The sequence below is a fragment of the Myotis daubentonii genome, chromosome 9, assembly GCF_963259705.1.
Source record: "Myotis daubentonii chromosome 9, mMyoDau2.1, whole genome shotgun sequence".
Classification (NCBI taxonomy): domain Eukaryota; kingdom Metazoa; phylum Chordata; class Mammalia; order Chiroptera; family Vespertilionidae; genus Myotis; species Myotis daubentonii.
The window spans coordinates 76,306,483-76,331,518 of record NC_081848.1 but is presented as its reverse complement, the minus strand read 5'-3'; the positions used below and the strand labels follow the sequence as shown (position 1 = coordinate 76,331,518).

General features: G+C 45.7%; 1 protein-coding gene across 5 annotated transcripts in view; it reads right to left on the bottom strand.

Moving 5' to 3' along the window:
• Positions 1-25,036, bottom strand: part of PAMR1 (peptidase domain containing associated with muscle regeneration 1) — a 138,901-nt gene that overhangs the window by 39,008 nt on the left and 74,857 nt on the right. For 3 of the 5 annotated variants that reach the window (XM_059709658.1, XM_059709657.1, XM_059709659.1), the window contains 2 exons: positions 7,203-7,379; positions 1,747-1,875 (listed from right to left, as the gene is read on the bottom strand). In XM_059709658.1, coding sequence (XP_059565641.1) covers positions 1,747-1,875; positions 7,203-7,332 — 259 coding nt within the window. In that variant the 5' untranslated portion in view covers positions 7,333-7,379. Of the gene's footprint in view, positions 1-1,746; positions 1,876-7,202; positions 7,380-7,708; positions 7,730-24,213; positions 24,480-25,036 lie in introns of those variants that run through there. The other 2 variants (XM_059709656.1, XM_059709655.1) reach the window with 2 other exon arrangements.

Sequence of the window (25,036 nt, the reverse complement as noted above, 5' to 3'; positions counted from 1 at the left end):
GCCCACACCTGAGCAAAGGCATAGCTCAAGCATCAACTCCTACCTAACATCTCCCCTACCCCTGACTCCCTCTTCTTTTACCTCTGTCCCGTCAATGCCATATCCTAGTCCCCAACTTTTCCCACTGCACTCAGAATAACATCTAAACGCTTTACCCAGTTCACCTACCTACAAGGCCACGCACAATCTGACTCCTGCCTATGGCCCCAATCATATCACTTAGCCCTTCTCCACTCACACAGAGAAGGAGCAACCTGCCATTTCCAAAGGGAAGAAACCCTAAAGTGATCTAATAGACTGTAGGGGGTCAATGCGAAATCGAAGTTGTGCTCTGATTATGTCTGTCTTAAGCAGTTTTATTTCTGGACCACTACCAGCTTGGCCACTCAGGAGCATATAAAAGAATAAGGATACGTTTACTGTATTCATTTTCGCTATATGCCAGGCTAAGCACTAGGCATTTCACACACATATCTGCTTTAATTCTACAAACAGCCCAATAGCATTCTTCCCATTTTCAAGAAAAGGAGACTGCGATTAGCAAGGGTAGATGGCTTGGCCATGGTCACAGTACAAAACCATTAGTTAGCCCAGGCCCGTGTCATTCCAGAGCCTGTGGTCTTGATCATATCAGAATGTCTCCAGAGAACAGCTGCCAGAGGAAGACCAGGGTGAAATCCTCCAGCGAATCTCCCTGGAAATTAACCCCCCACCCCCCAAAGTCCTAAATTCAATTTCCTGGAAGCCATCTAAAATGACATCAAAGTTTTAAATCTGCACCTGAGACCAGCACTTTAAAACCATCTGTATTCAGAATAATTGAGCTCCCGGGCTCACGGTGAAGCACCAATGCGTCCCTTCTCCAGGGGTAATTGCATTTTTTCGGCCGCAAACCACAGACCTCACCTTTTCCCCCGGACTCTTGAAATCCGTGGCATTTTGCTAAGGTTAGATCAGGCAAAGAATACCAATAGCTCTCCAGTCTCCATCTCCGCGGCCTGGGAATATCATTACAGGAGGAAAACTGCTCAGCCTGCAAGCCCACCCAGACTGCTTCTGACTCAAGGAGGGAGCATGTAGAACAGGCTTAACACAATACTAACAGTGCATCCGTTGCCCCAGGCCCCACATCTCAGCGGGACAGCCACCATCAGGGCCCTGCAGAGGGGAGTCTCCGACTGAGGGGAGGTTACAGTTCCACTCCATTTTCAAAGGCCTGTGGAAACCCACAGGGAACCCTCATGAAGACTAAGTAATTCCTGGAGTTCAAGTAGAACCCAGAAAAAAATCTCTTTCCCGGGACAAGGGGCATGCTGACAATTTGACATGGGCCTCAGGAATTTAACGCAGGATTCAAGAAATGTACCAATAGGAATTCATATTTAAAATGCATTACAGACTGAGCATTTCGATGCTGTAGTCATTGTTATCTGACAGATGTTAATGTGGAGCTGCTTCAGGAATGGCCAGGAGGCTGTGCAGAACGGCCTTGGCTTTGTTCAGCAGAAAGGGGAAGATTTAAGAGCAGATAGGAACCTCCCGTGGCCAATTCCAAACAGATGTCCACAGTCCACAACCAGCAGATGGAAATGCGCGTGTTTGTTTTTTTATAGCCTTATCTAGAAAGCTCTCTGGCCGCAAGCTTGCCAGAACTCAGATTCCAGCAAGAGAAACCGTAGTCCGCGGCCAGCGGAGACATTAAATCAGCGGGCACTAGACACGGAGCTGCCTCGGGGGTCTACTCACGCATGCAGTCTCCTCCGTACCAGCCCGCCCGGCATTCCGCACAGTAGAAGCCCTTCACGTAGAAGTCGTCCAGTGTGCCTCCCCACGAGCCGTTTCGGCAGGTCTTGCAGTTTTCAAAGATGGTGCAACCTGAAATATTTGCAAGAATAGGGTATTGGAGTCAGCACCTGCTGCATGACCGGCTGCATGGGAGAAACCGGGCACCTTCTCAGGGCCTTGTCTCAAGGAAGGCCTGGACCGAGACAGGCGCCGAAGCCTTCGGTAAATGCTGGCTCCCAGGACATGCTAGAGTCACCGGCATTCAGACCGAGGAGGGTGCTGACACCCGTCTTTCTAGTTAGTGGCTGAAGTTCTAAAGTAACATGAAATAACCTGCAGCAAAACCACCTAGAATATCATCATCCAGGGCAAACCGGTCATATTCTTTATATCCATCTATACAAACGCCTTTTTGTCAATTAGGCTTACACTATATACTGTACATTCTGGTTCCGTAACTTACTGTTTCACTTAATAAAAGGAGGCATCATCCCATGTCATTGAAGGTCCTTCTATGTCATATACTTCTACCACCCAAGCATGCCTTTGGAAACAACCTTAATGCCTAACTGTGGGCTCATCCGGGAAGGTGTCAGGCTGCCCCCACCAGCAGGCCACACCAGAGAGGCGTGAGCAGTTCCCAGGCAAGGGTCAGTGAAAAGATTTATTGATTGATTTGAGAGAGGAAGGGAGAGAGTGAGGAAAACATCAATTTTTATGGTCCCACTTATTCATGCATTCAGTGGTTGATTCTCCTAAGTGTCCTAACCAGGGATCAAACCCACAACCTTGGCGTATTGGGATAATGCTCTATCCAACTGAGCTACCCGGCCAGGGCTCGGGTCACTTTTAAAACATGGTCTCTAGAGCCGTGGAGGGTGATGAGGGAAGGTAGAGCTCATTCAATCTCACTCAGGACAGACAGTTAAGTTCTAGCCCAGCCACATTTTATCCTTAGAACTTACTCCAGTATCTGCCACATAGGAAGTATTCAATAAATATTATTAGAGTGAATGGATGATGGGTGGGTGGATGGACGGATGGATGGGTGAACTGCCAATGCAGGCTTCTGAGCTGTTTGAGATAACCAGGGTCTCCTTGAGCTGACAGCATACTCTTGCTTTTGGCTGAAATTCGGCTTTGTTGGGTTGTGGTGTATATATTTGCAGTGTGTATATGGTGGTTCCTGTAGGAGAGAGACTAGTAACCCTCTCTTCGCATACCAGCCTGATTCTACTTCCCTCTTCCGGTCCCTTCTCCCACCAGAAAAGAGTTGCTTGTATGATGCCTCAAATTCATGTGGCCCGTAATTGGGTCCTAGGGGGGTCACTGTGCCTCCTACAGGCCATCTTCACCCGTGTGCCACTTCCCATCTTTGCTTCCCTTACCCCCTTACCCGTGTGCCACTGAGGAGGCAAATGGACTCAGAGTATAACCTCAAGGATCCTGCCAACTCTTTCTTGGCACAGTAACACCCAGGCCATTACGTGCAAGCCACAAAAACCAGCCTGGTGATGAAAAAAAATGAGGCGCTATTAAAAAAGACACCAAGGAACTCACAGAATTGCCAGAAGGGCCAGAGGACCGAGTTCAGAGCTACACAGCCTAGAACTGCACACAAACACCTCTCAAACTTGGTCGGGTGAGGGCCCTGGTGCTGCTGGACATTCTGGAAATCACAGCTCACATTCCTGCCACCATGCCCCTGGACCTTGACCCTCCTACCATCCCTGCCACCAGCACAGAGAAGATTGTTGTCATCCATGATAGAACTTTCTAAAACCACATTGAGATATCATTTCTCATGCATGAAACTGGCAACAATCCCAAATGACATGTTCTGTTGCAAGGCTTTGAGAAAACAGTCCCCTCATACACAGCCACTGTGAGTGCCAAAGGCACGGAGGACAATTTAGCAAAGGCTGGCAAAATGACAGGTGCACCTCTCTTTGACCCGCAACCCCTCTCCTAGGAATGTACCCCAAAGATACACCGCAAAAATACTAAATGATGTATGCCTTGGGCTATTCACTATAGCATTGTTTATATTAGCAAAAAGCTGGAAGCAGCCCAAATACTCATAAACTATGGAAATCACACAACACAGTTATAAGTAACTGCAAAAAGAAATGAAGATGGCGGCTTCATACTGTCAGTGAGTGATCTCCAGCATGCATTGTTAAGAGCAAAAAGCAAGGATAAAGTATGCTAACTTTCGTGCAATAAGGGAGAAGATGTATACGTGTATATGTATTTGCTTGTATTGTAAAATATGGAAAACGGATGGAAATAAAAAGCCTATCTGTATATCACACAGGTGGCATATGTTACAGAGAAAAGAAGTACAGGCACATCTTGGAGATACTGCAGGTGTGATTCCAGACCACTGCCATCAAGTGAGTCGTAAGCTTTTGCTGGTGGGAAGTTTGCCTTCAATTTATATATATATATAAAAAAGCAATATTTAAGAAGCGCAATTAAGCAAAATTCAATAAAACAAGGTATGCCTGTATATCGATTGGCTTTAAAACGCAGTACTTTGACTGTATACACTTAGTGGGATATATTCTAAGGTCAATAATAACCACAAAGAAAGCATAACTTCAATCAGTGGTCTTATTGTTAGTACTAATAGTATTGTTATTTTATACAATTCTATTATGTTCTAACAGAAGATAAAGAATATAAGTGATTAGGTTAGTATTATTAGAAAATAGGATGTTCACCATGGGACAAAAGAGATACAAATATAAAATCAAAGAAGTTAAGTGAACCTTCTTATATTTGAACTTGAATATCAACATACATTCATTTAAAAATAATGCATACTCCCTAGCTCCGTTCACTAAAAAGAAGACAAAACAAAGGGACCTGGAACAATGACAGTCCAATAGCAAGGAACACCTCAGGTGCTGGTGTTCTCAGACCAGCGTTCCCTGGAGACACAGCCAACCGACGCAGATCTGGGGCAGAAAGTGCACAAGAAGAGCACGACGCATCTTGGCATGTGAGAAGCCACGGAAGCCTTCAGACCCTAGTGTGGCCGTGTCGGGAGAACACGGGGACAAGAAGGGGCTCCAGTGCCCTCCCATGGGGTGATGTGCGCATCACCATGGGTAGTGGCCTAAACAATTAAAGCACATAAATAAATCAAAATGCCTGAGTTCATAATCTCTCTCTCTCTCTCTCTTTCTCTCTCTCTCTCTCTCTCTCTCTCTCTCTCTCTCTCTCTCTCTCTCTCTCTCTCTCTTTCTTCTCCCTCCTGCCAGACTGAGCTACTTGCAGAGTCCTAAATCCTATGCTTTCTCTTGCCACAGGGCCTTAGCACATGCTGTCCTCCACAGGCTGACCTCTCTATCAGAATCCCTTCACCCTTGGCAGTTGGCTGCTGCCATCTTCAGAACACTCGTCACCTCCTTTAATACGTCTCCACTGATCTTCCCTCCACTGACCCCATCCCCTTCTGTGCTCCCCTGGTACCTTGTGCTTCTCTGTCACAGCACTTATCATGCTTAATTATAGTTGCCTATTTCCCTCTCCATCTCTCCCACCAGGCTGCAAACCCTGGGAATGCAGGAAATGTGACTTTAAAAAAAAATCATTGTATTCCCAATGCCTGACATGATACATAGGAGCTGCTTAGTGTGTTTTGTATTTTGTTTTATTGTTATTGAATTTATTGGGGTGACATTGGTTAATAAAATAATACAGGTTTCAAGTGTATGATTCTATCATACATCATCTGTATATTGTATTGTGTGTTCACCATCCAAAGTCAAGTCTCCTTCCATCACCATTTATCCCCATGTAACTTCTTTTACCTTCTCCAACCCCCTTTCCCTCTTGTAATCACCCCGCTGTTGTCTGTGTCTATCAGTTTTTTGTGTTTGTTTGATTTTGCTAATCCCTTCATCTTTTTCACCAAGCCCCCAACCCCTCCTGCCCTCTAACAGCTGTGAGTCTGTTCCATGTATCTCTGAGTCTGTTTCTATTTCATTTGTTTATTTATTTTGTTCATTCGATTCTACATACAAGTGAAATCTTATGGTATTTGTCTTTCTCTGATTTACTTATTTCACTTAGCGTAATACTCTCCAGGTCTATCCACGCTGTCACAAAAGGTAAGATTTCCTTCTTTTTTACAGCCGAGTGGTTTTCCGTTGTGTAAATGTACCACGGCTTTTTTTTATCCACTCATCTACTGAGGAGCACTTGGGCTGCTCCCAAATCTTGGCTATTGTAAATAACGCTGCAATGAACATAGGGGTACATATATTCTTTCGAATTAGTGTTGTGGGTTTCTTCGGATAAATTCCCAGAAGTGGAATTGCTGGGCCATAACGGAGTTCCATTTTTAATTTTTTTGAGGAAACTCCATACTGTTTTCCACAGTGGCTGCACCAAGGTGCATTCCCACCAACAGAATGAGGGTTCCCTTTTCGCCACATCCTTGCTAACATTTGTTGTTTGTTGGCGTATTGATGATAGCCATTCTGACATGTGTAAGGTGATATCTTATTGTGGTTTTAATTTGCATTTCTCTGATTATGAGTGACATTAAGCATCTTTTCATAAGTCTCTTGGCCTTTGCCCATTATTTTAATTGAGTTGTTTGGTTTTTTTGGTATTGTTTGAATTCTTTATAAATTTTGGATATTAACCCCTTAACAGCTATGTCATTGGCAAATAGGTTCTCCCATTCAGTGGGCTGTCTTTTCATTTTATTGATGGTTTTCTTTGCTGTGCAAAACTTTTTAGTTTGATGTAGTCCCATTTGTTTATTTTCCCTTTTATTTCCCTTGCCTGAGGAGATCAGAAAAAATATTGCTACAAGAAATGTCTGAATTTTACTGCCTATGTTTTCTCCTAGGATTTTTATGGTTTTGACTCTTACATTTAAATCTTTAATCTATTTTGTGCTTATTCTTGTGTATGGTGCAAGGAGGTGGTCTAGTTTCATTTTTTTTTTTGCATGTATCTGTCCAGTTTTCTAAACACCATTCACTGAATAGACTGTCTTTACCCCATTGTATTTCTTGCCTCCTTTGACAAATATTGATTGACCATAAATGCATGGGTTTATTATTGGGCTCTCTATTCTTATCCATTGATCAATATGTCTGTTTTTATGCCAGTACTATGCTGTTTTGATTACTATGGCCTTGTAGTATAGTCTGATATCAGTTTGTTTGTTAAATCAATGAATGAGTATATAAATTCACAGTTTTATGAGTTTAACACTGAAAACACTGAACTCCTCCAGTTCCTCCAGTTAGAATGAGCTGAATTATGCCATTCTTAATAGGCATGGCCTCACAGCCTCCTGATGGCTTCCTGTTAGGACAAGTGTTCAGCCTGTTCCCATTCATGACCTCAGAAAACGCAAGGCAACCTCAGGTCTCCCATTCCACACTCACCTGGGTGAATCAGGCAGGAGTCACACTCATTGTCCTCATTCCTGCAGCAAGGGATGGTATAACCCACAACTTCCTTCTTTCCAGGGCAGACGCATTCAATCTGATCATATTCACAGCACTCGCGACACATGATATTCCACTCGGCTCCGGGGCAGGCTTCATTAATGACTGTGTACTCTGAAATAGAAACCAGCAGGTAAGGACAAAGGTCCTGGCAGGAAGGGGTAAGACCCATAAGTACTCTACTGCTAAAAAGCAACCCTGCCCTACAAATGTATTGCCCTGCCTGAATGATAGAGAGGACCCTATGCATTCTTCCAGGCCAACATCTCCCAAGTGGGTGGCTTACCTCAGAGGGTGTTCAAAACCACCCATTGTGCATAAATGGAATTTGTGAGAACTGCTATTCATTTTCATTTTTTAATGAAGTAAGAAATCATGTTTTATCCATATATAATCTAAGTGGATGACACATACACATAGATAATTTACAAGCAAATATATACCTCTTGAGTGCCTACGCTCATTTCTATTTTTGCTGGGGTGCATCAGGCCACGGCTTACAGTTACACAGGTGGTGCAGTGCACAACTCCAGGACCATTCAACGGCACAGCTGCCCAGCACAGCCCAGGCATTCAGGCCATCAAAAAAGTTTGGAGACCAGTCTCTAGATTAGGCCATTCAAGTGCAAGGCTGATGGCCAAGTGGAGACCATGTCATTCATTTCCTCCAAACCTGGCTCCTCCCTCTCGCAGCATGCAACTTTTATGGTATCTTCAAAGGGAAAACCAACAGAGAAGACAAAAAGCACCTTAATTAGTATGTTTGGGAGAATTTCAATGTTTTCCAAGGGTGAACTCATTGGCAGAACTTTATTCAGTCCCTAAATTCAACTGAGCACTCTTTCCCTTGAGAAAAAAAAAATGAACGTATTCCTTTCTGGGTAGCATTTATATATTTCTTTCTTAAAACATACGCACACCTTAAGTAAATGAAAAAGAAAGACCATCTGGCAAAATCTATAAGAGGAATCAGGTGGAGGCTGCCCAGACTAAGAAACAGACTTCGCTTTGATGCTTGTCTTTATCCCATTCTCCATTTCTAAAAATGTTGCACAAAGATGACGACTGAAGCAGAAATAGGTCAGATACTTGAGGAAGAAAGTGAATCTGGCTTCCCTTTGAAGCCGTTTCTAAAGCCCTCTGGCAGGAATCCCCAAGATGCTCTGTAGACCCTACTTAAACCCACCTTAGCATCTGTGGTGGCGTCTAACCCCCTGGATTTCATGGTTCAGTTTTCTATTTTCTACCGCTGAACTTGGAAGTCTGACACACTTGGTCATTCTTAATTGCCAACGAGGGCCATTTAAAGAAAGTATCGCCATCTACGCACAGCCTCATCAGAACATTCTAGCATCATAGAAAGGAACTACTTGCAGAAAACGCCATTTTCTTTTTTATCCACAAACATTGGTGGACGAGCCAAGATCCTCACACTGGCATTTGGGAATGGATGACATCGACCACTGTGATTCTGTCACTACTGGAGGCGACGGCTTTAATGGCTCTTCCTGGTCTGGTAAATCCACCCTCTCTTCCTCCCCACTGCGACAGGAAAATGCCCCCAGAATACGAGTAAGAAATCAACACGTAAGTGAAATCGTCTATGAGAAATATTTACTGCTGGCCAGCTGAAGAGACTTAAAAACACAATAAGCAGACAAGAGCCATTTCCTGGATTTTTTTCTCCACTTATTACAACATTTGCAGAAAAGGCTCGCTGATCATTTGGCGTTAGCTGTACAAATGTCACGAGTTTCAACATGGTGCTAAAGGCCAGGTCCAGAAACAAGGATTTAGAGAAACACCAATAGCACTAAGTTACTGAAGGTTTTCATATATGTATGCTAAATCACTTTAGCATTTATTTAGCTAAGGTGCTTTTATATTATTGATACAATTTAATCTTCAAAATGACGTGGTGAAGTAGGTAATACATTTTTTTTTTCTTCAAAACATCTAGTCCAGCACGCCCGATTGTGGCTCAGCAGATGAGCACTGACCTATGAACCAGGAGGTCACGGTTCGATTCCTGGTCAGGGCACATGCCCAGGTTGTGGGCTCGACCCCCAGTGGATGCAGAAGGCAGCCGATCTATGATTCTCTCTCATCATTGATGTTTCTGTATCTCCCTCTCCCTTCTTCTCTGAAATCAATAAAAATATATTTAAAACAAACAAACAAACAAAAATAAACATCTAGCCTACCTCTTTGCTTTACCAGTGAGGAAAAGGGCTATGTAAAGAAGAAGCAAAGATTAATGCCAAAGGAGCTTTTTAGAGAATTGATTCTAGGGGGAAGGCAGGCCCACAGAATCCCAGGCCTGGAGAGGATGGGGCTGCTTAGGGGGAACAGGCCAGGACAACCTCCAGCTTCACCCCTAATGGATCGAGCGAACTTAATTTGTCTTCCATACTTAACAACAAAGTCTGATAAAAGCTGCAAATAAATTTTATCCCATCATTGCTTCCCAGGAAATAGAGTAATCCCTCCTTATCCACAGGGGATATGTTCTGAGGCCCCCCAATGGATACCTGGAACCACAGACAGTACCAAACCCTAGGTATACTATGCCTTTTCCTACGCAGACAAACCTTTTCACTTCCAGGAAGCACTTCATGGCTTCTCTGCGGCATATCTGAATTGCCAGCATCACTACTCTTGCACTTTTGTGCCATTATTAAAGTAAAATAAAGGTTTCGTGAACAGAAGCGCTGTGACAGCAAGCGAATCTGATAACCAAGAGGGCTGCTAAGTAAAAGTGACTAATGGGGGGTAGTGTATATAGCGTGGAGACCCTAGCCTAGACAAAGCGATGATTCACATCAGGAGCGGGACACAGCTGGACAGCACGAGATTTCATCATGCTGTTCAGAAGGGTGCACAATTTAAAACTTATAAAATTGTTTATTTCTGGAATTTCCCACATAATATTTTTGAACAACAGTTGACCCAGTAATTAGAACTGCAGAATGTGTAACCACAGATAAGGGGGTGCTACTGTAAGCAACTACAGCAAAAATAACTCATGGAGCACTGCCCTGGGATAGACCAAGGCACTGAAAGGTCAAGCACATGCCCACAATCACACAGCAAAACCCAGCTCACAGAGTTCCGGGCACCAGACACAGGGGGTCATCCCTAATTCTTCCACTGGATCAAATATTTTTTCTTTATAAAACTCAACATGTTTCAGTATAAAAGATCTCTTGTGAAAGCTTCAAAAAAAATAAAATCATAAGAAATAAAAAGTCTTCAGAAGTATCCTTAATATTTTGTTGTCTATCCTTCAAATTATCTTCTGTCAATAAGCACATATATATCCACAGGTAGATACTGACAAATGTATACACGTGGTCTTCTCACCTCTCAAAACTGGGAACAGTATTTTTATTTAAAAATTGATTTTTTTCAACAATTTTCAACCTTTTTTACCCAATGGCACACATAAACTGACTACTAAAATTCTGCAGCACAACAAAAAATATATTTTTGCCGATCTGGCAAAAAGTAGGTATAATTTTGATTCACACCAAATGGCTATTGTTGTGTTGGCTGATGTCATTTTTTAAAATTTGATAACCTAAGGGAAAAGAGGTCAGTGCCCCTGACTAAATAGATAGGCATTGCACGTTTTAAGAATTCTCGCAGCACAGTGGTTGATTTTAAATTGCTGCATCATTATCCTATGTGTGCAAGTGCTCCCCTCCCTCCTTTTTACAATCAGGGTGAGCAAATACCAAGAGAGCTGCAAAGTGCTTGGACATCCTAAGCTTTGCTCAAGCCCTTCTTCCCACAGCCATCCTCCCGTCTCCTATCCAGAATGGGGAGTCCAGTCATGATGGTCCAGCTCTGGATATTCCAGAATTCACTTTGGAAAATGCAAGATCCTTAACCTCGCAGTCCTGTTTTAGGAATGGGGATGCCAAGGCAATGGCGACAATCTGAACTTCCTAACTGATGTCTAACCAGCACACATTTCTGACCAGCTGGCCCAAGTTCAGCTGGTGGAGAACAAATGAATGAATGAACGGGTCGGCTGTCATCACCATCATCATGACTCAGCACAGCCCCTCATCTGCCTGATGGTTTGCTGCAAAGCTATCCAATGCTCAACCATGTCTATTGCTGACAACATGGGGAACACTTAATCCCCAAACAGCAGGGGATTAACGCCACAGAATGGTAGGGGAGCAACTGTGTCCCCTTAGCTCCGTCTCTGAGAGCCACGTTTTTAACACTAGATTTTCAGGCAATATATGCTGACATGATGACTGTGAAGGCCGATCTGAAAAACTCAGAGGATTCTTTATGAAAACAAAGGTCAGCCTGTTCCACACATGCCTGAAACATCAGTCATCCGATTAAAGGCCCAGGCGAGACCACCCCAAAGAAAAGTACTTGTATCGTGTGTCCGCTCATGCTGGATGTTAGAAATCTGCCTTTGCATCCACCAAAAACCCTATAGCATCTCACCTAACCATACTTAATTAAAACCCCTACTGAGCTGTTTACTGTCCTGCCATTTTATAAATGAGACTAATGTGAGAGGGGAAAAAAATGACATTATGAATCAGAGAGATAGGCACGTAGGCAGCTTGGGCCCCTCACTTACCCCCACTCAGTCCTCACCCACTCTGTGCAATCTGAACTTCCCAACTGATGGCCAACCAGCACACATTCCTGACTACCAGCCCACTCCACAGGGCCAATGACAGACAGGCAAATCCTGAGCAGGAATGATTGGCAGACAGGGGCGACAAAATCATGACTGGGGCCATTGGTGATTTCCTATTTCCTCCTGAGCCTTTGAGAACCATGCCATTGCCAGTGACCCTCTGTCACAGCCTGGCTGGATTCCCAGTCTCAGTGACCTCGTCTTCCCCTTTCAAAGCTCCTCTTGCTAACGAGATAATGATAGCTGCAGAGTCAATGCCTTTATCACCCTCCCTTGGGAATCAGGAGTGAGAAAACATTCAATGGTTCCCTGGAAATCTGGTTTGTAGGCTCTTATACATTGGGGAGGGGAGGGGCAAAAATCAGTTTGACGCTTCCTTTCCCTCCTCATCCCTTACTAAGCACAGTGCTCTACACCGTGGCTCTTCATTCATCCTCCTCTACTCCCTGGGTCTCAGCACCCACAGGGAATTTATCTGAGCCCCCAATGAGCATATACCAGCTCACTGAATCCTCACAGTCACCCTTCAAAGTGTTACTCTTTTCATTGAAAAGATGAAGAAACTGAGGAACAGAGGGGGTAAATAAATTGCTCCAGGTGGCCCAGCATTCAGGTGAAAGAACAAAGATCAGAATCTAGCTCTTTCTGAGACCAAAGTCTTATTCCTTCCAACACACTACCTGGGTTCTACAGAGTTCACCCCTCTGACTATGCAGATTAAGAATGCAATACTGGGCCCTGACCAGTTTGGCTCAGGGGATAGAGCGTCAGCCTGCGGACTGAGGGGTCCCGGGTTCAATTCCAGTCAGGGGCCTGTGCCTTGGTTGCGGGCACATCCCCAGTGGGTACTGTGCAGGGGGCAGCTGATCGATGTTTCTCTCTCATCGATGTTTCTAACTCTCTATGCTTCTCTCTTCCTTTCTGTAAAATATCAATAAAATATATATTTTTAAAAAAAGAATGCAATACTGGCGAAGTGGACACAAGCCACCCAACTTTTAATCCTGAATCTGCCCTTCGCTTGTGCTGCTAAACAACAGTGGACAAGGCACCTTGGTGCAGCATTTTCTCCACATCTCAGGAGGATGGACACAGATTGATGGAGCTGTTGATGTTCCTGTAGTTGAAGAAGACAGTGGCTTTGGAAGAAAAACTGCATATGTGTCAAGACATTACCATTATTCTCTACAGAATAAAACACCATCACATTTGGCGAAGACACCAATGGCGAAGGGAGTGAAGAGCGCAAGAGGGTGAGTAATACTGTCTCCTCTGGCATTTTCAAGCAGTCTGCACATGCTATGCTTTGGTCATGGCTTTCTGGGTTTCTGCCCCTTGCTTCCAGATTTCCCAGTCACATTTTTCCACTACCCTCTTTTTAAATGCCTATTTAAGTAGGACATACCTCACCCCTGCTGCTTCTCTGTTAGAAATAGAAATCACACATCCACAGCCAAAGGGAACAAAACCCAAACTCTAGCGTCTTAGAAGAGTCCCATTTGCCATTTTCTTCAACAACTGTGTTAATCCTCGAAGGACAGCTGCTTCTGGGTTATTTCAAAGGTTGTAATATGAGCTCAGTAGATCTTATGTTTTTTATTAGCATTGGCTACTAAAAAGAGACTTTAATATTACATTGAAAAGCAGTTGGCCACAGAATTCAGCAAATATAACAACCGAAGCATTAGAATAGCTAAGTTAGAAACAATAAAACTTAAGCTATACCCTCAAAATGTAATCTGGATTTCCCCCAATCCAAGAACTTTACAAACAATCATGCCTGCTCCCCAATCTTCCACACTTTTTAACACCTTCTTTCTGAGTCAGCGTGTCGGGGCTACACGGGGGTCTTGGTCAACCACATTTACCTCTTTGCCAAAGAGCTTCCAGACTAAGTGTCATTGTCTTCACATCTGGGTTCCCTGATGCCAGGCAGAGGCCAGATTCTCCTTTTACCAGAGGCAGCTGGCCAACAGCAGATGTAAAGTGTGGAGAGACGCTGAGCGGGTGATGCATTTATAATGGTATGTTCGATGGCTCACTAAGCCCCGAGCTGGCAGCAGCTTCACACAGGCTAGCCCTCATTATAGTTACCTCCTCCAGCTCTGCACGCTAGAACAAGGAGAAGGGGGACTTCCTGCCTGAGGATTCCTGGCTGGCTTCACCCTTGAATCACAACAGGTGGTCATAAGCAACGTCTCATGTTTGGGAGGAAACATCATTGACCCAGAATCACCTATTCTTGGAGACACCAGGCCCTCAGCCCCTGCAAGAATCTACCAGTGGCCCTACTTCAAACACAGAGAACTAAGGCACAGCACAATAAAACCAAGGGGCAAAACAAGTCTCAAAGAGATAAATGGATGGTGAGTCGTCAGGGACCTTTTTTTCTTTTTCCTGACAGAGTCACAGATGAATGGAATAGGGCTATAGATGAAGCTGAAGTGGGCCTTGAGAGGACCATGTAACTTCCATTTTACTATCTAGAGAACACCCAGTATTTTCCCTTTTCAAGTCCTTATGAAACTTGTACTAGTGGGAAACATAGTAGAAAGCAGAGTAGATGACTTTAATTTCCTGAGTACTCCCTTTAAATAGACGATCTCATTTCATACCTGCAACAAACCTGTATTAGAGACACTGTTATCCTCAGTCTACAGAGAGGAAGGTGGTAAGGTCACATTGAAGAGGTCTAGCAACTTGGCCAAGAAAATCAGCCATAATGGTGGAGCCAGGATTCAAGCCCTGGCCCTCATTTTTAAACATAATACTCTATATCCCATGTATAGACATACACATGCATGCACACCTAAATGTATACATACCCACATCTATACTTTTATTCTTTTATGTATACATGTATTTGAACTTGAACACATCCACATCGAGACATCTGTCTCGATGGCAAGTGAGGGCTGAATCTCAGGGGTTACTCAAGTCTACTGAGGCAGAATAACCTTTAAAGAAACAGCCGGTTTTATTCCTCACTCATTGCCACTGTAGTCACCTACTCTGAAACAAGTCTGGGCAGAGGAAGGAGGCAAGCAATGCTGGGGCCAAGGAGAAGCCGTGTTGCATGACAACAAGAGAGAAATATTTAACAAATGCAGGACCAAAGTAGCCCCAGAAACAGCAAGCAAGGGGTTGATGAGCAGTTCAAGCTCACATGCTGTCACCATGGATACAGCCCCAGTGTAAACAGCCCAGACCACTGCTGGGTGGTGCAAATCAAGGTCATGGTGACTGGGCTATACCAGAACTGGCAAGATGGGGGTTAATAACAAGGGATTAGAAATAAGCGGCAAGCGCGTGTGCGTGTGCGTGTGTGTGTGTGTGTGTGTGTGTGTGTGTGTGTGTGTTAGAGGGGTAGGGGGAGGGGAGAGAGTAACTGGTGATGAACTGGACCTTGAACTGTGTCCCCAGGGATTAGAAGAATGCTCAAATATTCTCATTTTTTAAAGAGTAGACTGTATGGCTGTCACCAAAGATACAATCTAGTCAGGAAGTCCAGTCACAGTTCTTGTCATTCCCAGGACATCCAATGATCCCAGACCATCCACATCACTTTAAGCAACTCGAACACAAGAAATGAGTTTTCTCCGTGAAACATGCAGGTCAGTGCTGGAGAGGACTTGTCTCACCAAAACATGGCGTGGATCATCTCCCTGGTTCTTTCAACGTCTCAACAAGAGTTAAATGTCAAGGACACCAGACTGCCTGCCCATCCTCAGCAGAAGTCTGAAGAGAAGTCCACGTCTTGCAGACTTTCAAATTCTCTTCTTACCCTATCCTCTGGAATAACAAGATATTCTTCAATGTTTTATTCATTATGGGCAAGCAACCAGCGTTTTCCAAACTCGATTCCATGGAGCACCAATTCCCCTGGTTGGTGTAACGCAGCAATTTTCAACCTTTTTCATCTCATGGCACACACAAAATAATTACTAAAATTCGGCAGCACACTAAAACATATATATTGCACTGTTTGCTGATCTGACAAAAATGTATAATTTTGATTTATTCACACCAGATGGCTATTGTTGTGTTGGCCGTTGTTTTTTTACTTGATAATCCGGGGAAAAAGAGGTCAGTGCCCCTGACTAAATAGTCAGGTACTGCATGTTTTTAAAATTCTTGAGGCCCACTGGTTGAAAATCACTGGTATAAGGTATTATGTGCAAAACGGTTCTGTGGCCAAACAACTTTGTACAAGGCTAATAACAGCTTTCCTTATTACAGGGCTTTGTGGGGGTCTGTAATATACTTTGTACATAACCCCCCAGACTCGCTTCATCATAAAACCCTGGGTTTGTCTGCTTCTCTTCGCTGCATATCTCCGGAGATTGTAGGTTTCAACACCAGGCTGGCCCATAAGCTCTCTCAGAAGGCTGCGAGTACTTCAAGGAAAAGGGCTGTGTCTTACTCATCATGGCACCTCCAGCACCTAGGGCCGGGCCTGGTGCCTGGTAGGTGCCTGATAACGTTTGCTGAATAAGTACGTGAATGTGGACTTGTGAGCCATGCGTGATTCCCAGGGAAGGTTATTTGTGAGAAAGACCAACGTTAGAAATATGTCTCTTGCTGTGGCCTTTTGGAGTCTCTATTTTGTAGTCCAGTTAATCTACTGGGTTTATTACTGCTGAGTTCTTTTTGTTTATTGCAGTTTGTATCTCATTTCCATAAAGGAATGCTCACTTGTTCTGTTCTACCAGCGAGTGGGCCAGAGGAGCCAGCCTTGCACAGAAGGGAGGTCGAACACCATTTAGAAGCAGGCAGTCAACCACCCACCGGGAGGCAGAAAGCCAGGCCAAGGAGCCCTGCAACACGATTCTTCACACCAGCCAAGCCCTTCCTTCTGCTTCCATCCAGGTGACCCCAGGGTATGTTGGAAAATATGGGAGTAGATGTTACCAGCTAGAAGCTAAGCTCAGGCAACTTGTCCTAGAACATCTCAGGTGATCTCCACCATCACTGTTGACTCCTGAGGCGGGATCCCGTGATATGGGGCATTAACTGATCATCTCCAAAGGAATCCTATGAAATAAATGGACATGGAACTGGGTTTGAAAAACATTGATATCTTAATTCCTCGGAGTCTTCAAACAATTCATTTGATTTGAAGTGAACTGGGCCCACCTCCCCGCTCTATCCAGTGGTTTTCCATTAAACTGGCTGGAAATCTTTAACAGGTCATGAATTCAGCTTGTGAGGACACATGCTGCGTCTCCCCATAAACTGAAATTGCCTGAATGCGGTCCTCACTCTGTTCTGGCGGCAACAGCCCTGGTTTTCCAATCACCAAACCAACTGACCAGACTTCTGCTTGCACAGACACTTGCTGCCAAACCACTAACTCAACCCTCTGAGGCAGCCAGGACCTCTGAGAGGGCGGTGGTGAAGATGCCCACACTTCAGGAATAAAGGCTTTCTCATGTCCAGGGGCATAGGGAGACAGAATAGTGTCTTCATTTGCTGCTCAGCCAAGGGGAGGGGGGTACACTTCTCTTAACCACGTGACATAATACCTTAGACATCAGTGTCTAGTAGAAGTTGAAATGAACTGGTTAAAACCCATAAACCCATCTTAGTATTCATGCAAAGGGATCACATCTCCATCCCCTGTAATATTCATCAACTGTGTTATGTGAAAAAAGAATAAAGAAAAAAAATGCTCCCCTTTACTGATGCCAGGCCTGCTCCTCCCGTTCCATAGCCTAAGCGTTTGCACACTGATGGCCTTGACAGAATAAATCCATAAAGGAGCAGGGCTACAGAGTGTCAGGGCCAGACTGGAAATGTGTCTTATCCTTAATTCTGACCCTCAGCAAATAGACACATGATTTTTATTCTAAACGGTGACCATGGGACAAAGAAATTCTCACCTCCCACATCTAGTCAGAGAGAGATGCATGATGCTGGGGACAGCTAGCCTAGATACTGGTTGGATTTTTGATCTGTTTACGAGCCCTGTTTCCTTTAGGAAATGGCTCCTCTTGGGTTCTATGAGTGGATACTTTCTCTGTGACCCTGGGGTGTTGATGTCTCTGTCCTTTCTCCCACATCCACTCTGCCTCCGGTGAGTCCAGGACCTTACGTGGGCCATTTTGAGCACTTGGACTGTCCAAGGGATAAATGGGTTTCTTTACTAACGTCAAGGTCTCTTATGATTTGGGTAAAATACTCTAGTTGGACCTACTGCTTACTGTAGCAGGGTTGTGTAGTGTTTCAGGGCATAAACTGTGAAGTCAGACCATCTGGGTTCAAGACATGACATTCAGGTATGTGACCTGGGCAAGTACTGAACTGCTCCTTGCTTAAGCTCTTCATGTGTGAACTGGGGATCATAACACCACTACCTAGGTTTGTTGAGAGGATTAAATAAATACATATAAAGCATAGAGAAGAAGGTGGCCTGGTTTTTACCACAAACTCAATACATTATTTCAGATCAGGCCCCTTAGGTCAGGTAGGATGGGAGCATCCTCCAAAGAGATTTCCATCATTGATGTTTCCATCATCAAGGGTGAAGAATTTGATGTGCAACCCAAACCTATTTCACTCTCAACCTACCACCTACTCCTACCTACTTCACTTTCAACCTACTACCTATCCCTTCCTACTCTGCTCTCAACCTATTACCTATCCCTTCCTACTCTGCTCTCAACCCACATAGGCTCTGCACCTGTCTTGCTGATAACTACCACCAGGAAAAATGGAAGGAGTAGGGTTGAGTAGGGAGCAGTAGTAAGTCCCATAGGTTAAGAGAGTGAAACATCTCCAGCCAACACTCTGCCTTCCTTGAGTGGTTTTGTTTACAGGTATGATGCTTGGTTTTCCCTCCACTTTCACTTCTTCCTCTCCATTAGAAACCTAATGCTTTGGCCTAGAACATGTGATGACTGACAAACAGAATTCCTTAAACATAAACCAGGCTTGGAATCTGATAGACTTTCTGCCACTGCTCTGGTAGCTTTCAAAGCTCTGGCTGACCTCTGGGTCCTCTGCCCTGGAATTCAGGAACTAGAAACTGTAAACACTGCATTTTCCTCTCCTTTAACATAAAGTAAGAGGAGAGAGAGCTGGGCTCTTGTGACTTTCAAATATCCACCGAGTGAAGGTGACAGGTCCTCCCCCGTGTGTGTGGGGGGGGGGAGAGGGGAGGAGGAGGGGAGGCGAGCACAACTGTCCCTCATTTATCACCGAAATGGAACTTTTCCCGATTTGCACAACGCCCCCCCCCCCACCCGCCCCCAAATCAAATGCAGCTTCAAGAACTAGTCTCAGGGGAGCCAGGTAGACAAGTTTTCTCTTGCATCAGGATTGGCCGCCCCCAGTGGGGCAGATGGAAATAATTTTCAGACTTAAGGCCAGTCATTCGGTCCCCCAGATGTCATCATCTCGGCCATTTCTGTCTAGCCCAGGGGTGGGAAAACTTTTTGACTCGAGGGCCACAATGAGTTCTTAAACTGGACTGGAGGTCCAGAACAAAAGCATGGATGGAGTGTTTGTGTGAACTAATATAAATTCAAAGTAAACATCATTACATAAAAGGGTACGGTCTTTTTTTTTTTTTTTTTTTTTTTTAGTTTTATTCATTTCAAATGGGCCGGATCCGGCCCGTGGGCCGTAGTTTGCCCACAGCTGGTCTAGCCAGATGTAAGTAAGTTGCAATCAAACCCGCAGTCCATGCCAGTGGCACTCCAATGCCCTCCTGAGACTTCTGGATAGTTCCAAGGGACCTAAATGCTCCAGGTCACCTCTGCTTCTAGGCAACCATGCCCATGCTTTGTCTGTTGCTTACAGACCCAGACATAAAGCCCAGCTCTGTTCTCAGTTTCCACCAAAAGCTCACTCCCAAGGGCATTCGTGAGAGTAAAACATTTTACCAAAGAGTTAGAGCTCGTAGAAAGAAGTGAGATCATGTCCCATAACACATACATGTAAAATATATTCGCATTCCTACTTTTAAAAGACCAGTCAGCTGGTCTCAAACCTTAAGACAGTGATGGCGAAGGTGTCAGAGGTGACACGCGAACTCATTTTTTTGGTTGATTTTTCTTTGTTAAATGGCATTTAAATATATAAAATAAATATCAAAAATATAAATCTTTGTTTTACTATGGTTGCAAATATCAAAAAATTTCTATATGTGACACGGCACCAGAGTTAAGTTAGGGTTTTTCAAAATGCTGACACGCCGAACTCAAAAGGATCGCCATCACTGCCTTAAGAGCTTGATTCACTTGCATTTCTCCCCATTCAGCACTTGGCTTTCCACCTTCCCTCCTTCACTCTTCCTTTCTGCCCTGTACCGCTCGGGAATGGAGGTCAAAATCTCAAGTGTCAGTAGGGACTAGAAGGTAACACATAGATGGGTTGAGAAGCTTGGGTGTCAAGCCATAGAGAGGACCCAGCCTGCCTCAAAGCATTCAGGTTCAAAACATTTGTAAGCACTGTGTCCTACTCAATATTTCTTTAGACTGCTTGGCCTGAAGGCTGCCCTGCCCGTGAGCAGACCTTCAGCTCTACAGCATCTCTTTGCCATACAGCCAGCCAAGACAGAGCAGCAGCGTCACCAAAACCAGAGCTACCCGGGACTCTCCCCTCCCACCCCCATGTGTGTCCTGAAACCTTGCTAAGGTTAGATGGGAGTCAGCATCATTAACTGATCCTTTAGATGAGCAAACTAAAGTCAGCCAGGTACCAGGTGAGCTGGAGCTCAGGACAGTTGGGGATCACTGCAGGCTCCACTCCTCTGCTGTGTGATCTCATTATATTATTTTTGTGGGAAGATATAAATAACACACTTGATATTTTAATCATTCTTAAGGGTGCAGTTCAGGGGCTTGCACAACCACCACCACTATCCATCTCAAGAACTTTTTCATGATCCTGTATAGAAACTCTATGCCCTTTAAACAGTAAGTCCTCATTCCCTCCTCCCCTGACCCCTGTCGACCACTGTTCTACTTACTCTCAATGAATCTGGTCACTCTGGGCACCTCATATAAATGGTATCGTACAGTTTTTGTCTTTTTGTGTCTGGCTTTTTTCACTTAGCATATCTTCAAGGTTCAGCCACGTCATAGCATGTGTCAGAATTTCACCCGTTTGGGGGACTGTATAATGTTCCATGGCATGGATATGCCATGTTTTGTTTGCCTGTGGATGGACATTTTGGATTGTCACCTTTTCGCTATTGGGAATAATGCTGCTGTGGACACTGGTGTACAAACATCAGTTCAAGTCCCTGCTTCTGCTTCTTTTGTGTATATACCCAGAAGTGAAGCTGCTGGATCAAATGTGTAACTTCTTGAGGAACCGTGCCTGTGTATCCTGGAGCAGGTCATGAAACCTCTCTGAATCTCATCTGTGAGACAGGGAGAATCACAGCACTACCTCAGTGGGGTGGACTGGGAATGACTTCATGTAAAGCATTTGGCTCAAAGACGGGGCACATCATAAACCCTTTTAGGTGCTTAGTCTCATTGTCCTCTGAATCTGAAAATAAACTCATAAAAATTCTCTAAGAAAACAACAAAGACCCAGTTGGCGTGGCTCAGTGGTTGAGCGTCGACCTATGAACCATGAGGTCACGGTTCAATTCCTGATCAGGACACATGCCTGGGTTGTGGGTTCAATCCTCAGTGTGGGGCATGCAGGAGGCAGGTAACCAATAATTCTCTCTCATCATTGATGTTTCTATCTCTCTCTCCCTCTCCCTTCCTCTCTGAAATCAAATTTAACAATATTTTAAAAAAAGAAAAAACAAAGTACTCAAACCAAATGACCTCTAACGTCACTCCCAACTCCCAAACTCCATGATCCCACCATTCAATTATTTTCCTGTTGGAGAAGCCAGAAGTTTTCGGAGTATATCTCAGGGAAACTCCCTCTCCATGGTCCCCACAAAAATCCACCCCTGCCAAGAAGGCCCAATTTTCATAGCTCTCTCCTTGGAATTTGCTAACACATCCCATTAGAAACCAACATCTAATTTTTCTTGCCACTCCTTCCCCTGCTTTCTTTCCACATCCCCTCTCTCAGCTCCTTCTCCTGCCCACTGAATAGCTGTGTTTCAAATCATCCTCCCCCGTTGCCTTTACGCTTCGTCCCCTCCACAAGCTAATGTCTGTTGGAAGCAACGCTCGTGGAGTTATCCATATTAAGGTTTCATTCCCAAGAGTCACATATTTTAAATGAGTTTTTCCTCTTGGGCAGAATCCTGCTGGCAGAGCTGCTGCTATTTGGTGAAGTCAGTGGAGTTGGGTTTCTCCCTCACATGCTATTTATGTTGGGTTATCGCTTGGCCTGATGTTTGGCTTCGCGTCCGCCGACATGTGTCCCCTGCCGATGAGCAACCACATCCCCTGAGCCATCCGGTGGATGCTTGCGTTTCATCAAGCACTCATTTTAGAAAAGCAATTAGAGGAGCTACGCTTCCAGGCTTCTCCTGCCGGGGCCAGATTTAGATTCCAGCAGGGAGGGGACTCATTCACTACTTAAAGAAATATTTTCCTTCTCCTCGCCATCCCTCCGCCTGCCCTCTGAATGTGAGCGCTCACCAGCGGAGCTATCCTCGCTAGACACTGAGAAGTTGCCCTGCGGTTCAGCCCGCAGCTTGGCTGCCAGGAATCCACGCACCCTCCCTGAAGCGTTTCCACAGCAGAAAGTAAAAGAGATTCTCAGGTCGGGAACAAATGGGTTTTTCAGATCCTGGGCAAGAAAAAAGGTAGCTGAGCTTTGGGTTTGTTTTTTGTTTTGTTTTTTAAAGTTTATGGGTTTGAGATGTCTCACCTGCCACATTATTGAGAGAGAGAGAGAGAGAGAGAGAGAGAGAGAGAGAGAGAGAGAGGCTGATCCGAGCCCTGGTGCTCCCAGTAGGAACCAGGTTCCTCTGGAGTTGGCCTGGGGGCCACCAAGCCTGGAGGTCAGGCTCTAAAAGGGAGAGGTGGGGCAGGGGGCGGTCTGCATGGGAAGCCGTCACCCTACTGCAGAGCGAGTGTCTGGGTTATCGGCCCCTCGTGCCCCCCTTCTTTCTTCACTATGGTCGTTCACTCCAGATGAGAAAAAATTCAAATGAAACCCTCTGTCCAGCTTGAGAGGAAATCACCAAAATTTCACCAGCGGCTGACAGCCTATGGGGAGGTGGAAAGCACTGACCAAAGTGCAGCTTTTGTCATGAATCTTGACCTTTTGTTTACTCTTGGGACACTTGCCAGCTAATTGCAGCAATGGAGCACCCAGCTCTTGGGTAGAGCCCAGGTGACAGGTAACCAGCCCAGGTGACAGGTAACCAGCACAGGTGACAACTAACCAGCACAGAAGGTGACAGGTAACCAGCACAGAAGGGGGGCAGCGAAGCTCACACACTCCCTGCTCCCATGCAAAGCTGCCCTGTTTTGTCACATCCGCGCATTTCCACCTGCCTTACCGCTTACCTCCTGACACCGCACCCCTAGAGCCATCCATTGTAAGGACAGATGCTCCTGAGAAGCCCCCTTTCCCTGCCTGCCAGCGAGCAGTCACAGAACAAGCCTGCCAGTCTCTCGCTTCTGCTCCAGCCTCAGAGGCTCCCAGAAGGTCCGGGTCTGGTTTCAGCCTCACTTGCCCCGGGAGTCCATTGGACATGGGTTTGTGGCTCCGAAAATGACACATGATAAAAAAAAAACACACACAGAGAGAAGCCAGAACTCCTTCTAAACAAACACTGTGTGTCCCCAGAAACAACGTGCACTTTTAACCTCAGCCTTTTCCTCCTCCTTCTCACTCTTATCAGGAAGGAAATACGTGTGCCAAGCAAGGAAACCTCCCAGGCGGGGATCTGTCCTGAAGGGATGTGACAGTAACATCTCACCAAGCAAGACACCCACCGGCAGGAACGCCCTTGAGGCACGCCCGGCTCCCGATTCATTTCTCTCCTTCCCACTCGCCTCTGAGGGGCTCTTTCTAGGAGAAACTTGGCTTTTGCGGGTCAGAGTGGGTAACTCAGGCTGGATAGACTCCTGGAGGTAATTTTATGCTATAAAAACCTAAGACAAAATAAAACAAATGGATAAAACTGGAGCTGGTACCCCTTCGCGAGGCAGTTTCAGTCCCACAAGTTGGGATGACAAAACCAAGTCACATTCTCGGGAAGGAGGCAGGCGCACCAGCCAAGACCCCACAGCCCACCCGCAGCACCAACTATTGGGGCTCCCCAGGCCCACTCCCTACAGACCCCAGAAAGGAGATGCCTCCCAACTGGGGTGTCCTGCCGGCTACTCACAGTACCTCTTGGCAAGGATGAGATGAGTAGAAGCTGCAGGAAAGTGAGCCCCAACTGCGTCCACCAGCCCAGCTCCATCGTTCCTGTGGCCGGTGCCCCGAGTGACTGCGGGGGAGGGACTGAGGGGGCCGGTGATCAGCGTTCCTTACAGGGACCTCCCCAAGTCCCAGCTGAGCGGGAGCTCCGGTTTCAGCTCGCCAGGCTCTCCCATCCTCATCGGAGGGAACCACCTTCAGCGACAGAGCTAAACGTCAGCCCAAACCTCTCCTCTCTGCTGCCTTAACCCTTGCGGGGCCTGGGGAGGTGTGGCCACGCCGCTGGGAAACTCAGGCTGGGGCTGGAAGGGACTGCTGCAGGGAAGCTAGGGGGGGTGGGGGCGGGGAGCAACCCAGGTCCCGCCAGGCTCCCTGGCCGGGTTGAGAGAAGGGGACGGCTGGCAGGTCAGGGGTGGCTGGATGGGGCAGAGGTAGGCGGGGCTGTAGGGCAGATAAGGTGAGTCCTAAAGAATAAAATCCAGCCACCCTTGGCCACTCTTCCTCTTTTTTTATGCCCCTACCCATTCCCTCACATTTATGCCCCTACCCACTCCCTCCTCCCCACCCCCATCCCCAACCCCACAGTAGCCTGGGATGGAGGCTCCACTGCCTGCCATGTGAGTGTCCTTGTGGGAGGAGGCACTGGTGATGGAAGGAGAAAGGGAGCCAACCCCTACCTCTCTCCTCCAACCCTATCCCTTCTATCATTCAGGTCCAAGGCAGTGGGGAGGTTTCCCTGAGCTGGGGGAGCTTGACCTGGGGACTGAGAGAGAAGTAGAGTCTCAATCCATGG